General features: G+C 35.6%; 1 protein-coding gene across 1 annotated transcript in view; it reads left to right on the forward strand.

Annotated features, from left to right (window-relative positions):
- Nucleotides 1-4721: 4721 nt before the first annotated feature.
- OPRM1 (opioid receptor mu 1) overlaps nucleotides 4722-17311 on the forward strand; it is a 47786-nt gene continuing 35196 nt past the window's right edge. Inside the window, exon 1 of the mRNA XM_042940124.1 lies at nucleotides 4722-5117. Within this exon, the coding sequence (XP_042796058.1) occupies nucleotides 4825-5117 (293 nt within the window). The 5' untranslated portion in view covers nucleotides 4722-4824. The remainder of the gene's footprint in view (nucleotides 5118-17311) is intronic.

A 17311-nucleotide genomic window follows, 5' to 3' on the forward strand; every position in this document is an offset into this window, starting at 1 on the left:
GCTATTAAAATATGTGTGGGGTAAAGGCATTTATATGAATAAAGCCAATGTATTTTGAAATTCAAAGAAGAGGGGCTTTTAGCACTTGTTTAGAATCTATTCCATTACTAAATGCATTGCTTTGAAGCAAATATTTTTGTGAAAAAAGTGTTTTATGATAAGGTTTGATATCAATGTTAAATCTTGACTGGTGGATAAGTTTTTCCCTCTTCAGATAGAAAAATCTAGGCTAAACATGAAATGTTAACAAAAAAGCACATATTCCTAATATACAGATTGAGGAAATTAAAGGCTTAAGGAAACTAAATATTATATGGCTAGAATCCATGTTATATAAAATAATTAAGCATGTAATAAATTGACTTATATATTTACACTTCACCTCCTTTTACAAGAGACCTGAGATTTCACAGCAGACTTAAGACCACTCTGGTATGAAACATGCAATTATGGAGAAAAGGGAGAACACCCCATAAAGCAACTAAAATATAACAGAAGCTGGAACATGAGGTCCTTTTATACTATATGCTAAGTGATACTAATTTTTATTCCCATAACAGCTCTTCCCCGGTTTTATCAAGGCTTTCCTAAGATATTTATTTGAAAGAGAAATTAAGTTTGTCCTGCATTTTCTCAAACTGTATAGTGAATACATGGGAGATACTGAGATATAGATATTAACATAATTTAAGGAAAGACTTATCATGATGTCCAGAATATCCCACATTCAAAACAGAAATGATAATTTTCTCAATGAAACTTGAGAAAGAGTAGCAGAAAAGGAAAACATCAGATTTCAGTTAAAAATATATAGTTGAAGCCCAGAGTTCAAATTCCTACTCCATAGAATGAAAAACAAATAATGTTTCTAGAGAAAGACAGTGGGAATTTGTACTCTGTGACAGTAATTCTAAGAGAAAAGTCACATGGTTAGTCCATACGTCTATACACTGAGTCCTGGTTAGTTAACAGAATATACTGACTCTAAAAAAATAAATGTTATTATTATACTCATAAAGGTGTTTTGTTTTCAAGCTGTGCCATTTAAAAATCACCCAGATTATTTTAGATGAAGTATTGTCTTACTCAGTTTGGGCTGCTATAATAAAATCCAGAAACTAAGTGGCTTATAGGCAAAAGAAATTTATTTCTCACAGTTCTGGAAGCTGAAAGCCCAAGATCAGGGTGACAGCATGGTCAGATTCTGGTAAGGGTCTTCTTCCAGGTTGCAGATTGCCAAACTGATCTTTTCTCACTGTATCCTCATATGGCGAAAAAAGAGCTAGAGAGTTCTCTGGAGTTTCTTTTATAAGGGCAATAATCCCATTCCTTTTATTTTTTTAATGTTTATTTGTTTGTTTTGAGAGAGAGAGACCAGGCAAGAGGCAGAGAGAGAGGGAGAGAATGCCAAGCAGTCTCCAAACTGTGAGCATGAACCCGACACAGGACTCAATCCCATGAACCATGAGAATCTGATACTTAACCCATCGAGCCATTCAGGCACTCCAACAATCTCATTCCTAAAGGCTCAACCCTCATTACCTAATTGCCTCTCAAAGACCCTATGTCATAATACCACCACACTGAGTGTTAGGATTTTAACATATGAATTGGGGGGGGGGGACACAAACATTCCATCCATAACATTTATGAAACATATGCTGGGCACCTGGGTGGCTCAGTCAGTTGAGCCACGACTCTTGATTTAGGCTCAGGTCATGGGATTGAGCCCTGCATCAGGCTCTGCGCTGAGCATAGAGACTGCTTGGGACTCTCTCTCTCTCTCTCTCTCTCTCTCTCTCTTTCTCTCTGCCCCTCTCTCCTGCTCACTTGCTCTCTCAATAAAAATAACAACAAAAAAATATATACTAATTATGTCTCAATTAAATTAGCATATTATAGATGGAAATATATTATACATTTAATACATGCAGAGGAAAAAGTCCACTACGTATTAAATACCATGTAGTGAACGGGCCTACCCTCAGGAATCTTCCTGCACAGTGTATAAAGCTGAGAGAGTAAATAAAATATATAAAGTAGGAAGTAGGCATACAAAAGATGACAAAATCATATTCCAAAAGATTTTCTTAGATTTGAATCATGAACTAGATCTAACAAGATGTCATTTTAAAATTAAAAATCTATTGTGTTGTGCTCAGATCCCTCTAAACAACTATAAATTTATAGGACAGGAGAAACATGACTTATAAGGCATAAGAAGTAAGCTCCAATTGTATCTAACTTTTAAAACTGCAGAACTTGGCCCAAAGTAGACCTTTAATAAATATCTATTGAACTCATTTGGCTCATGTTTAGGGAATGTCGTCAATACTAAACATAAGGACATAAGGAAAGTCAAGAAAGTAATGTGACTTCAAAAAAAAAAAAAAAAAGTCAATGGGGCCTTCCAATAACTATATTGGTAGAAAGAAAAGTTTGTAATATTGCTAAGTTTTTATTGGTCAAGCCAAACTTAAGGCACTGTTTTTAGCTCTGGAGCTGTACCTTAAGAATGGGGGGGGCGGGGGGGAGGGAAAAAAGGAAAGGAAAGGAAAGGAAAGGAAAGGAAAGGAAAGGAAAGGGGAAAGGGAAGGGAAGGGAAGGGAAGGGAAGGGAAGGGAAGGGAAGGGAAGGGAAGAAAGAAAGAAAGAAAGAAAGAAAGAAAGAAAGAAAGAAAGAAAGTGAAAGGGAGGGAGGAAGGAAGGAAAAAGGAAATAAGGACATACAAACTATAATGTGACTAGAAAAAAGGCAAGGTTACAGAAAAAAACCAAAACTACATTTTATAAGGAACAGCCAAAAGAAAGTAATATTTAAATTGTAGAAGAGACTACTTAATTATTGTCAAATATATGAAGTGGAATAATAATAAGTTATTTATTAACTACTATTGTATTATATATCTCATTTAATCCTGCTAACAGACCTATGAGGTATTATTAACATTTTTTTTACTGATAAGAAAACTGTCACTCAGTGTGAGAAAGTAACATATTCAGATTCACACAATTAAAAGTTATAAATCTAAAATTCACAAAATGATTTGAGTCAAAGGCCAGGGCTTATTCCATTGTCCCTATTTGTCTTTCACATCAAGTAAAGCTTAGACTGCTTCTATGTGTCCTCAAGAGACTAAATAATGCCAGAGAGATTTCAGTTCATTGTGAATGAATTGATATACAAGTTCATACAAGAATATGTGGTAAGGTATTTTTATTAGTCTTTGGGAAATCTCTGTAAACTTTTATTGCTGAAATTACACTCTTCAGTATAAAAGGATAAAAATAATATTGAACATTGACCAAGTAACTTATGGTTAGTGGAGTTTACTAATGAGTTATCTGTTTTCAAGAAAATGGTAAAAAAAAATTGGAATTAAATGTTCTTTCCAAGCACCTTAACCTACTCCTCTCTCTGTTCCCCAAGAAGGTTGCTTTTTACAGCCAACTGGGGATACCTAATCCGAATGCTTATTGTTAAAAGACATATACATACACAAATACACACATGTACAGATATGAGAATTACTTCAGAATTAGTATTAACTTACCAAAAAACAAAGAAACAAACAACAACAACAAAAACATCTTACCCCTGGTTGATTTAAATTTTATTTCTAAAATAAAAATATTTGGGGTCTTGGAAGTGAGGTATCAAATTTTTAAGTGTATCAATATTCTTCAACCTTGTGTGGATATCAACCAGTTCCAGATATCTATGAAATTCCTCTAGGAATCTCTATAGGAGGAAACAGACTGAAATAATGCAAATGCTTGATGTTGACACGCTTCTACTGAAAAGCACATGTTCATGTGCCTGGCAATAAAAGAGGTAATAAATAATTCTAAACAGATCTGTGAGATTTAAGTGTGGAGGATCACCTTTACCTTTCGTTGACTTTCCTGAATGCCACAATCCCCTGATTGCTGTAGCCAGTTCTTGTGCCTTTTCCCCACCAGGATAAAAATCAGTTGCAACTAAAGCTTCTGCTCTAGCAGAAATTAAAGGAATATGGACTGAATGGAATAAGTTTCCTACACAAAAGTTTGTTTCTCACTTCTTTTTCAGAAAAAGGACATTTGTTTCAGACAGGTTTGTAGGGTTGAAAATTCTCGTTCAGTGATGTAAAAACACCTTTGCTATGTGTAGACACGCAGGACTGAGACAAGGAGACTAAAGACGAGGAATTTGTGTGCCCTATGCCAAAAGATTTCATCAGACTAGAGGGCTGGAAAAGGGTTGGGGGGTAAGGATTACTCAGGTTGCACCAGGCCAATGTGTTTCCTGTCGTATTGTATTATACAGAGAAAACGGCGCTAGGAAAATAGAGTGATGTCAGCCCCTTTTCTTATGCTTTACTGCTGCCAAGAACTAACTCTCTCTCCCCCCAACCCTTCCCTCCAACTCCCTTCCCCATTCTGCTCCTCCTTAGATGTGTTTGCAGGGACGAGTGCCGAATGGGGAGACAGACCAACTCGTTAGATCGCTTTGCGCAAAATCCACCCCCCTTCTCTCTTCTCCCTCCCCTCCAGCCTCTGGATCCCGCACAGCCCTCCCTCCCCTCCCTACAGTGGTGTTGGGTTGAGGATGTGTCTCTACTACTAAGGCGAAAGGGGGCTACAAACAGTGGATAATGTCAGATGCCCAGCTCTCCCCTTCTGCCTGAAGCTCCTCTCTGGCTGCACCAGGATTGGTCTCTGTAAGAAATAGCAGGAACTGTGGTAGCGGCGGCGAGAGGAAGCAGCTGAGACGCGTGGAACCTGGAAAAGTCTGGGTGCTCGCTGTTACCTCACAACGAGGTCCCAGCCAGGCGTCAGCACCATGGACAGCAGCACCGTCCCCACGAACGCCAGCAATTGCACTGATCCCTATTTGCACTCTTCAAGTTGCTCCCCAGCACCTAGCCCGGGTTCCTGGGTCAACTTCTCCCACCTAGATGGCAACCTGTCCGACCCATGCGGTCCTAACCGCACGGAGCTGGGCGGGAGCGACAGCTCGTGCCTTTCGACCGGCAGTCCTTCCATGATCACAGCCATCACCATCATGGCCCTCTACTCCATCGTGTGCGTCGTGGGTCTCTTCGGAAACTTCCTGGTCATGTATGTGATTATCAGGTAAGGAAGGCGCCAGGGCTCCCAGCAGAGATTTCAGCAGCTAATAGGGGCGTAAAGGGACACCTGACCCCTGGGTAGTGTTTGGCGGGAGGATGAGAGAAGAGAGGTAAACAGGGGGGTATTATGGGAGCGACAGTGGATAGAGTGGTTGTTGTGAGTGCAAAAATCTACTTTTCTGTTTTTCTCTCCACTGTTAAAGAATCAAAAATTTCAGAAACAGAGAAGTTGCTTTGGTAGAAGCTGTAAAGCTCCGGGGAAAAAAAATAATAATAATAAGCTCTGTGTTAGAGCTCACTTACACTGAGCCAAGGGGGCTCTTGGACACAGGAACCCTCAGTCCCTTCCACAGGAGCTGTGGACACAGTAATTTGTGAATAATGAAAGAGGAATTCTAGTAAGATTTCCTAATTTGGGGGCCAATCTCCTTTTGAGTTCTTTTCAGAGAAGAACCTTGGCAACTCTCCTACCCCTGCTGGTTTCCCTGTACTTTGCTGCACCCCCTGCCCTCCTCTTTCCTTGTCACATTTGTCTCACTTCCCTTGTGGCCATCCTGAGGCCACACTCAGTGAGAAAGTTTTTCTTGTGTCTCTCCACAGTAAATAATGTTGTTTTGTTGTAATAAATATGACAGTTGGGCTGCCTAGACCATTTTGCAGTTGGCAGCTGTAGATCTGCTATGGGAGTCACAAACCGAATTGGGAATAGAGTGTGGTTCAGGAGAAATGCAGGGTATGACTGTTTTTCAAATCCTCTGATAATGAGACCCAGTTAAAAGTGACCAAAAGCGACATAATTCTGGATTATAAACTATAATATAAAGAAGTTACAGTGGTTGCTCATGGGGAAAAAAGTGTCTTTACTCAGTGAAATTATGTCAAAAGAATTTGTGGGCCATATTCTGTTTACTCATATGCTCCAGGTTTGTTTGGCAAAGAGTGTACGAGTTTTCAATATTAATTGAGATTAATGTAGATTGCATTAGTGCTGGTGTGTATATTCAAATCCTACATGCTAATATGGAATATGATATATTCATTTTTGTTAAAGTAAATAAATATTTTAACACCTTAAAATGGGGTTTTCTTCCTACTAGGGGTTATTTGTATGTAGTGAACATGGTATTTTCATATTTAGTTACAATATTCACTCCATCTATTCAGCAAGTATTGTAGGGCTTAATGGAGCTCCTCAATCATTAAACAATCATGTTCCCTGTTATACTTTCATGATCAAGGTGCTGCAAGTTGCTTGTAATCGATTCTTTCTTATATGCCTGATCTCTTTAATTAATGATTGTTAAAGAATAAAACTAATTTCTCTAATCTTTTGCTGAGGTATAAGATAAGTAGTGTCTCTGAGAAAAGAGCACCATCTATTGAGAAGAAGGCTAACAACAGAAGGGAAAATGCAGGAAGGAAATCAATGGAAGAATTTATTTTTGAAAACATTTACCTTGTAATAATCCAATACAAAGATTCAAAGATAAAAAACCAAGTCTAATTTGCAGTTATGATAATAAAAATAAATAAATAAAGCATAATTAAAGGACTGCTTTATAAAGAGAGAATATGATTCTCATTTGTCCTAAGAAAATTCATAGAATCACAAGCTGATAAGACTGGAAGGGACCCTAGAGATTACCTATGCTAGAGGAGTAAACTGAGGCACAGAAAATATCAGTGATTTCTCCAAGGACAGATAGTTCATTAGTTCTATAATACTGTTAGTTCAATATAATATCTATATTAGCCAATATAATTTTCTTTTTATTAGAGTGGCAAATTATGATTTGAGTTAATTCAACTAAAAGACTGACGGAATAGATTTAGTTAGCCGTAATAATGCGGAAATAATAAAGTACCCCAAATTTATGTCTGGAATCATGGACACAATGAAGAGAAATTACTAAAGTGTCTAGAAATCCTGTCTGAAGCATAATCTTTTATTTCCTTTTATTTCTTCTCTTGGTATTTTCCTTCCTTATTTTTCTCCCCTCTAGTTTATACTTTTCTATAAAGAGAGAGCCAGTAAAGCAGCAATTTGGCTGTGAAATAAGAAGGCTGGTATTATTTCAGTGTTTAAGAGATTGCTGGTTAGGTGAGTTTGTTTTAAAGGCATCTGACCTCTTGATGGCTTGGAGACAGATAGTGACATTGCATCTTAGTGAGAACATGATATTATGCTTTACTTCTCTGTTCTAACAAAATGCAGTGTGATTTGAAAACTCATCCCCAACACCCACCTGTGGCAAGTTGGGTGTTTAATTCCACAGTCAGGTAACCCTCTGGGAATATGACTGCGAAACAGAAAAATAGACAGTTTAGTGACTGATGAAGTGATGAAGAAAGCATCTGGGGTTGAAGAAAATATGTTTATTTAGCTTAGAATATTTAATTGGACTGTCTCCAGGCTGTGGTGTTTTTACTACAAAAGTGATAGTTCAGAGATATTATTGCCCCTGTTAAAAAGGTGAGTAAAATGCTACCCCCATTAGAGTATTGAGGTAAAATGCTCACGTCCTGCTATTATTTAAAGTTCAACAAATACTTTTGAAAGGTCAAGTACAATTAATGGTCAAGTTGCAGTTTCCTAACCAGATTAAGGTAATATTTATTAGTATGTTTTAATACACCAAGTGAATCATGAGGCTCAGGTGACTATGGCAACCAAAACAACAACAAAGATAACTGCTAACGCAGATACCATGATTAATACTGCTCTGTTCTGTCCCAACTCCATCATCATCATACCTTCATCAACAACATTATTAAATAGTATAACTTAAGTAGGATTCTTACACAGTGCTGTTCTGAAAAACATGAGGGAGGAAAAGAGATACCATCACCATCCTATGATCTAAAGATTTAAAATCCAGATGTCAAATGATAGAAATGTTATAGATATTCATCACACAAAAACTTTTTTTGGTTTTAAAGAAAAAAATTACTTGCAAGGTAATATTATTAAATTTACCACACAAATTCTAAAAACTGTGGTGATAAAATATTACAAAATGTATTATTGTCAAGAATATTTTTTAAAAAATCAGCCAGAATAGTACACAGAGTTATAGCCACCAGGAATGTTTCATTTTTTGAGAGCGCTTATCCAAAGCATAGAATTAATCATAAATATAAAAGTTGATATTGTCCCACATGGATTTATTTTTGTAAGTTTTTTTTCCAAAAAGATTTGTCCATGTAGTCGTGAACATTGTCTATGCACACACTGTTAAGAAAGAAAGAAAGAAAGAAAGAAAGAAAGAAAGAAAGAAAGAAAAGAAAGAAAGAAAAGAAAGAAGAAAGAAAAAAGAAAGAAAGAAAGAAAGAAAGAAAGAAAGAAAGAAAGAAAGAAAGAAAGAAGAAAGAAAGAACAGAAAGAAAAAAGAAAAAGTAGAGGGTTGGAAACTGTTAGATCTCTATGAGTTGTGTAAATCATCCTGACCAATAAAGTTCCAATGAAGAGCGCCAAATGAATGATATTGCCTTCATTTTTCAGATTACTTCTTAATTTGACTAGATAAATTCTCAATATGACCAGTTACCAGAGCAGAGAATGTATATATATGCAAGATGTTATTGTCATTTTTCTTTCACTAAAAAGTATTTCTGACTTTAAAACAAGTCCTATGAGCTTATACTTGTTTTATATACTAAATATTTGATTCAGATTTAAACTACAAAATGAACAGGCATGACTGATTAGAACAGAAGTATAAGCTTTTTTCCTCACTTCAGATATAATTAGCTGAAAAATAAGGAATAACAATGTTTTATCTAATATATATATATTAGATATATATTTTATATATCTATTATATATATATTTTATCTAACACACACACACACACAAATACGTATATACATATGAGTTAATTTTAATGCATAAGTCCCTGAATATGGTCACTAGTAATTTTAATAAAATAAAAAAAGATAATTGTTTATTTAGAAAGCTCAAATACTAACAAAGCTTGCTTTCTTTTTTAAAACTGTAAAATATCCTAGTTAGAGGATGATTTTTTTTTTGAGGATGGATTTAAAGGAAAAAAAATCCTACTAAATAAAAATCTGTCCTTAACATAATGGTTTACATGAAAATATAAGAATTTAATTGTATTCCTTTTACTTGCAATACAGAGCTCCTCGTAGTATTTCTTACAGTGTCAACTTTATTTCACATATAGGTGCTAATTCTACCATAACACTGTTCTTCAGTGTGTCCTAAAAACACTAAGTTGCTTTTCATTTCCTCTGTGGTAGGTTGTGTTTCTGTCATCTACATAGAGTTATCACTGAGTTTCTTTTCTTTCTCTCCTTTCTTTCTTGAAAGAATGAGCTATCTCATATTTTATTAAATGTTTCCAGCACAAAGGAATGTATAGAGAGTAATAAGATTCTTCACCTTCAAAAATTATATGTATAATTATAATAATTATATATACTAGTAATATATATTATATATTACACATAATGATATATATTGTATACTTTATATAATATACAATACATGCTTGTATGTTTTATATATTATAAGTTGGGGCGCCTGGGTGGCTCAGTCGGTTAAGCATCCGACTTAGGCTCAGGTCATGATCTCATGGTTCGTGGGTTCAAGCCTCACATCAGGCTCTGTGCTGACAGGCCTGTTTCAGATTCTGTCGATCTCTCTCTCTCTCTCTCTCTCTCTCTGCCCCTCCCCCACTCGCGCTCTGTCTCCCTCTGTCTCAAAAATAAACATTATATATTATAAGTAATCCATAATATATAACAATTATATATACATAATAACATATAATATGTAAATTATATTATACATATGCTACATATATATAAGAAGTGGCCTCATTTCTCCTATTATACTGACTCCCCAGAGACTATTATTATTGTAAATTTGGTGGTTATTATTCATAGGCATATTTTGAACTTTTATTTTTGCTGTGCTTCCATAAAGTATAATCTTTGAAACATGTTCTTTGAACTTTATATATTAAATGTTTATATTTTATATTAATGTGAATAGACATAATTTCACTATTTTCCCAGAGTTGTTCTAGTTCCAGCAGATCATAGAAACGAGATGTTGAAGAATTAACTCTCCTTAATACTGTTAACTTATCTCTAAATCTGTGTTAAGAATTATTGTGAAGATTTCTTCACAAGTGTTTTCCTGAACAAATATTTTCATTAATACTTACATGCAGTATTTGGGGGAAAACTTCTGGCAACTGCTACAATAAGTAAATCTTGTGAATAAAACCTAGGTATAATTTCTCTACTTCTAAGGAGGAAATAAAAATAATTGGTTTCTGACTACTTCAAAATGTCATTCATGCTAAATGCTAACAATCCTTACTTTGGGATTTTGAATGTCTTAGAGAACTCTTTACACATAAAAGTTTAAAATGTTATTTCTTCTAGAATTCCACTTTAGGTATTAATTGAAATAAAATTATTTTGGTTAGCAGGAGCAGATAAACTGGTTTTGATAAATAATGTAAAACAGTGTGACATCTTAAAATATATTAACGATAAATACTAAGACTAAATGTTGTGTGAAGTTTTTAAAATATGTGAATTTCATATTTTTAATCTTCATAAAGATTAATGTATATTAATTAACTAAAACAATGATTTATGACTATAGTCTCCAAACTTGTGTTTAGATGTAGACACTTACTTCAAGAACTCCTAAGTCAATATATTGGAGTGCCTGGGTGGCTCAGTAGGTTGGGCAATTGACTCTTCCGTGGGCATTCAACTCAGGTCATGATCTCATAGTTCATGGGATCAAGCCCTGTATTGGGCTCCGTGATGAGAACACAGAGCTTGCAGAGGGATCAATCTCTGCCTCTCTCTCTGCCCCTCTCTCTGCCCCTCCCTTGCTCCTATGCACTGTGATCTCTCTCTGTCTCAAAATAAGTAAGTGAACTCTATTTAAAAAAACAAACTCATAAGCCAATATATAAAGGAAATCAAAGGAGCTATTCAGGATGAATCTCATGCTGGGGCCACAGAGCACTGCTCAACTGCTAGCCCCATCCTACCCTCCATTGCTGTCCTTAGAGCACTTTCATGGAATTTCCAGAGCTCTCTCAGGTAATATTTTAAAATAGTGATTTTCATATCGTTTCAGACCTTTGTTGTACCTCACCTCTCATCCTGCTGTTCACCTTTGACTTCAGTGATTAGTATGGCAGTTAGTTTTGCCCGGATATATCTTGGTAACTTTCTACCCTAGCTGCATCTATAGCCCTTGTTTTCATCCCTGGAACTTCTCTGACTCTACCACCCTCCACAGAAATCAGTGTGGTATTCACAGGTGAGAATGTGTGAGGAAGTTGCCACCCACGAAAGACACCTTGACTGGGGAAATGGGAAGCTGTGGACAAATGGTCCCCTCTGCTTCCCTCTACCCTTAGGTACACAGTTCTGAGGAGCAGACCACAAGGCACATTAGAAACTCTGGTCTTCATTGTGACCATTTCAAGAACATGCTTTTCCTTCTTTCCTTTTTACCTTCTACTCCCCCACTTCTGTTCCCACTTCTATTCCCTGCAAACGTTTTCCAAAATGATTTACCTTCACACCAATTTCTGCCTCACTCTGTAAAGCTCATCATTCCTGTTATTTTTATGATTGGTTACAATGTGTTGGCACAGTAAAATCCAATTAATAAATAGACCTTTGCCAATTCATTAAATATAGGTTTTCCTGAATAATTAAAAGTTCTTAAGAAAAATTCTAATCAGTATCCCATATTAGAACAATGAAGAGAATTCATGAGCGAAGCTTTTCCTTTTATTAGTTTTCCTGTTTCAGGATTCAGGAAAGGCTTTAGATTTTCCCTTAATGGACAGGAAGGAGGTAACAGTCATGTGTAGTGTTCAGATTCCTTCTTGAGTTCAGGGTGATGGTAGCAATATGCTCTCAGATATGTAAAAGAAATAAATAAAGCCTCCTGTGCCTTCTAATAAATTATCTGAAGACAAAAACTACCACCCCCTTCTCCACTGGTTCCAAGTTATATAATAACCATAAAAGTTCTCATGATAACTAAATTCAAGAAAATTTCAGGGTCCTCAAAATGAGCTGAAACAGCAGATACAAGAAATGTCGTATACAATAAACATCATGTAATGAGTTTGTCTTCGCATCTCCTTTCCCTAGGCATCCATTCTTGCTTCAGGCCATTTTATTTCCCCACAAATTCTTCAGGCTAAGGGTCTTTGAATTCAAGATATACATTGTAGAATATAAAGGTCACATAGAAAAAATGTTTTTTTGCTTTGGCTCAGGACCCCAAGTGCCACTTGTGGCTCAATTTCAAACTGTTCTGTGCCTCATTCTCCTCATCTGTAAAATGTAAGAATTGAACTGAAAAACTCTTGAAGTCCCTTCTAGTACTAAGAATTCCTATGGCAACTTCAAGGACTACTTCTCCATAATTTTGCAGCTATACTATCTAGGGAAAAAAGAGTAATGATTTACCAAATTAAATAATGTTTTCAATTCCATCTCACCCTCTTGCATTTTAGATAAGCTCAAATGGATTCTGTCAGAGAGAGAAATTGCTGAGATGCCAGTTTGGTGGTAGTCAATTAATATAATGAGCCAGACTGAAGGCAACAGTCAAGGCTTCATTCACTTACTGTGAGAGTATAAGCAAGACACAAAACAAGATACAAGTGTCCGCTCCCCGGGGTTCTGTTTTTCCCCACATTAAGGCACCAGGTCACAAGAAGAGCTAGGAGCGGGAAAGCATTTAGTCAGAGAGAAGAGTTTCTTCAAGGACTCCTGATAAGGAGGTCTCAGCAGAGACACCTGGAAATAGCTTTGTCAAGGCCTACTCAATAAGAAGGCTCCAAATGGAGGCAGTTGGACTAGTGATGCATATACATCTTAGAGCATTGCTGTTGAGGTGGAAGAGGGGCATGAGTCCTCGAACACAAATTCCTCCAGATTATATACCAAGTCTCTTGTGGGGAGGACAGCTTCTCCCCATGAAGTCTACCAGGTAGAGCCTTTGTAGTTGCCTACGGTTGAGCCTCAAAGGTCACACACAGTATATGGCCTGGACTCAGACTTCTCAGATTCAGCTTAAACCCTGACACTTCTCTTTCCTCTCCTGTTCTCTCCCCCTCCACTCCTCTTCCCTCTCCTCCCTCTCTAACTCCCCCTCTCCTCCTTCCCCCTCCCTCCCTCTCTCTCATTCTCTTTTTAATTCATGTAAAGATTATTTTAATATTTGCTTTCAGAAATTAATTATATTCAGGATGTTGCATTCTAAAGTAGGGCAGATAGGACTGTTACACATGAGGGAACCCTGGATGGGTTCAAATGAGAGAGAGATCATTCTGTTCTGGATATAAGTTTCTGCCCAGGCAAGAATATTGTCGAGTATGTTTTTTAAATTCAATCATGTGTTATCTTCTTAGTTGCATATAAGTAGGTGTCCTAAAGAGATTCAAATGTAATCATTCACACTTAGTAAAAATTATTCTTTGTAATTTAAGGTTTAAATATATTAAACCAACATGATACATTCAGTCTCCAAATATGCTACATACTAATTTCTTCTATAAATTTTTATTTTCCCCTGTCATCTACTTTTTCTAATAAAATCCATATTCTTCAAGTCTCAACTTAAAGCCATTTCTCTTTGCAGCCTCCCCAAAGTACTTCTACAACCAAGTTCCCTGCACTGTAACCCATGATAAAGGCTCTGATTGTGAAAAGTCTGGACATTTTCTCATGCTTTTACAAAATGTCACTTGATAAATCTTGAAGACTTGATATACAACTATCTCTCTGTGATAGTTAAGAAATGAAAACATCTCAAAGTTGAACAACAGAAGCATGCATCTTTGAAATATTTTGTAATTCAAACTTTTCAGCATTTCAGATTCACCTCAAAGTATTCAGATGTAAATTCTGATTCAGACAATTCTCTCAATTCACTGCTTTATTCATGGGTATTTAGCTTTTATAACTTGAATCATGAAAACCGATCTGTATCACTGGATTAATATCAGAAAATCATTGGGGCGCCTGGGTGGCACAGTCGGTTAAGTGTCCGACTTCAGCCAGGTCACGATCTCGCGGTCCGTGAGTTCGAGCCCCGCGTCAGGCTCTGGGCTGATGGCTCGGAGCCTGGAGCCTGTTTCCGATTCTGTGTCTCCCTCTCTCTCTGCCCCTCCCCCGTTCATGCTCTGTCTCTCTCTGTCCCAAAAATAAATAAAAAACGTTGAAAAAAAAAAAAAAAAAAGAAAATCATAAATTCACATACACACACATATATCTATATGTACATATATCTATATGTGCATATATGTATAAGTCCAAAAACATTAAATTGGAAATCGATTGTGCTCTTATGATTGAAATACAGAAAGATTTTAAAGAGTGAAATTACTAAAAAGTTAATACAGTCAGTTCTCAATATTCATGATAGTTATGTTTTATGAAGTCATTGTGACTAATAAATTAGACAAGACTGAAGCTTTGCTTCTAGGGAAGATTTAGGGTTACGTTCCTGTGAGCCACAGTCACATTTGCATCAATTAATCAAAACATAACTTTCTGTTATTTGTGGTTCTGTATAAAGGCATCCATTTAATCTTTATTGTCGATTCATTAACATTGAATGCACAGTCAACAGCATTGTAACCAATGTCTGCATGAAACTCATCTAAGATATTAGACACATCACTGCCATCTTATACTTAGGAACACCAGACAGCACTTCAGCACTCTGTTTGAGGTCAATTTTAAATAGTAAGATTACCGACAAACAACGCAAAAATGCTATAAATGTGTCACAGAAAGGAGACATTTGTAGTCTGAGAGTTGAAATGGGAAGGCAGAGTGTTGCTTTGTTTGACCTCCGCTGAAAACTTGTCCATCAAAGCAACTCAAAGTTTCTGTCACTCTGTACATAACTGCAAATGACCATAAAAACACATCAGTATAGAGTTTAGGGTTAAAATAAAATTTAACAAGCAAGGTTGTTTGCAAATACAGAATCCAATAATAATGAGGATCGACTGCATATACAAATGTTTTCCCAGAAAATATTTTAAAAACAGAGCTGAAGAAAAAAATCAGAAAGTATGTTCCATATTAAATATGATTACAATTTCATGTCATGAAGGCACGTTTTGTATTTTTAATCATCATTTATCATAATCAAAGGGAATAGCTTGAAGACAAAATGGGTTCCCATATGAATCAGTATATCACTAGATACCTATATTGGCACACAAATTTAAGAACATGCATGATGCACAAGAGTCCCTTTTTCTCCATATCCATGCCAGTATTTGTTATTTCTTGTCATGCTGACATTCATGAAGTGATATCTCACTGTGGTTTCAATTTACATTTCCCAAATGCCTAAAGATGTTGAACATTTTTCCATGTACACATTGGCCTTTTGTATATCTTCTTTGGATAAATGTCTGTTCAGGTCCTTTGCCCATTTTTTAATTGGGTTTTTTGTTACTGAGTTATATGAATTCTTTATATATTTTGGATCTTAACCCCTTATCAGATATATGGCTTGCAAATATTTTTCCCATTCCATGGATCATCTTTTCACTTTGTAAATGATTTATTTTGTGTGTCTAGAAGCTTTTCAGTTTGATATAGTGTTATTTGTTTATTTTTTATTTTGTTGCCTGTGTTTGGGTTGTCATATATAAAAAATCATTACCAAGACCCATGTCAAGGAAACTTGTTCCTGTGTTTTCTTATAGGAGTTTCATGGTTTCAGGTCTTACATATAAGTCTTTAGTCTATTTTAATTTTTGAGAGTGGTGTAAGATATGGGTCCAGTTTCATTCTTTTACATGTGAATATCTGATTATCCCAGCACCACATATGGAAGAGACTGTCTTTTCACCATTGAGTATTCTTGACTCCATTGTCAAATATTAGTTAACCGTATATATTTGGGTCTGTTTCTGGGCTCTTAATTCTGTTCCTTTGGTCTATTTGTCTGTTATTATGCCAGTACCATACTGTTTTGATGACAATAGTTTTATAATATAGCTTGCAATCAGGATATGTGATGTCTCCTGTTTTGTTCTTCCTTGTCAAGATTTCTTTGGCCATTCAGGATTTTTTTGGTTTCCTACAAATTTTAAAAGTGTTTTTTCTACTTCTGTAAAAATTCCATTGGGATCTTGATAGGGGTTGCATTGAATCTATAGACAGTTTTTGGTAATATTGACATTTTAACAATATTAAAATGGGTTGGGTTCTTCCAACCCATAGTATGAGATACTTTTCCATTTATTTGTGTCCCCTTTGATTTCTTTCATCAACATCTTATAGTTTTCAGAGATATTTTTTATCTCCTTAGTTAAATTTATTCCTAAGTATTTCATTGTTTTGATGCAATTGTATATGAAATTATTTTCTTAATTTCTCTTTCTGATAGTTTGATATTAATGTATAGAAGTGCAGCAAATTTTTCTGGATATTTATTTTGTATCATGCAACTTTATTGAATTTATTTGTTAATTCTAACAGTTTTTTGGTGGAGTTTTTAGGATCTTGCATATATATAGTATCATGTCTGCAAATAGTGACAGTTTTATTCTTCCTTTATAATTTGGATTTTTATATTTCTATTTCCTTTTCTTTTCTTTTTTCCTAATTGCTATGGCTATGACTTCCAATACTACGTTGAATAAAATGGCAAGAATGGGCATCCTTTTCTAATCTTTATTCCTGAGAAAAATTTTCAGTTTTTCATTGTTGAGTACTATGTTAGCTTTGGGCCTGTCATATGTGGCCTTTATTACATTGAGGCACATTCCCTCTATACCCACTTTATTGAGATTTTTTATCATAAATGCGTGTTGGATTTTGTTAAATGTTTTATATGTATTTATTGAAATGATCACATGATATTATCCTTCATTTTGTTAATGTGATGTATGTGTCACATTGATTATTTGCAGATATTGTACCATCCTTGCATTCCTAAAATAAATCCCACTTGATCATGGTGCATGATCCTTTTAAACTATTGTTGAATTTGGCTTGCTAATATTTTGTTGGGGATTTTTGCATATGTTCATCAGGAATATTGGCCTGTAATTTTATTTTTCTGTGGTGTCTATAACTGATTTTCGTATCAGGGTAATGCTGGCCTTATAAAATAAATTTGGAAACATTCCCTTCTTTTCAATT

This window comes from Panthera leo, chromosome B2, assembly GCF_018350215.1.
Source record: "Panthera leo isolate Ple1 chromosome B2, P.leo_Ple1_pat1.1, whole genome shotgun sequence".
In the NCBI taxonomy this organism is placed as follows: Eukaryota; Metazoa; Chordata; class Mammalia; order Carnivora; family Felidae; genus Panthera; species Panthera leo.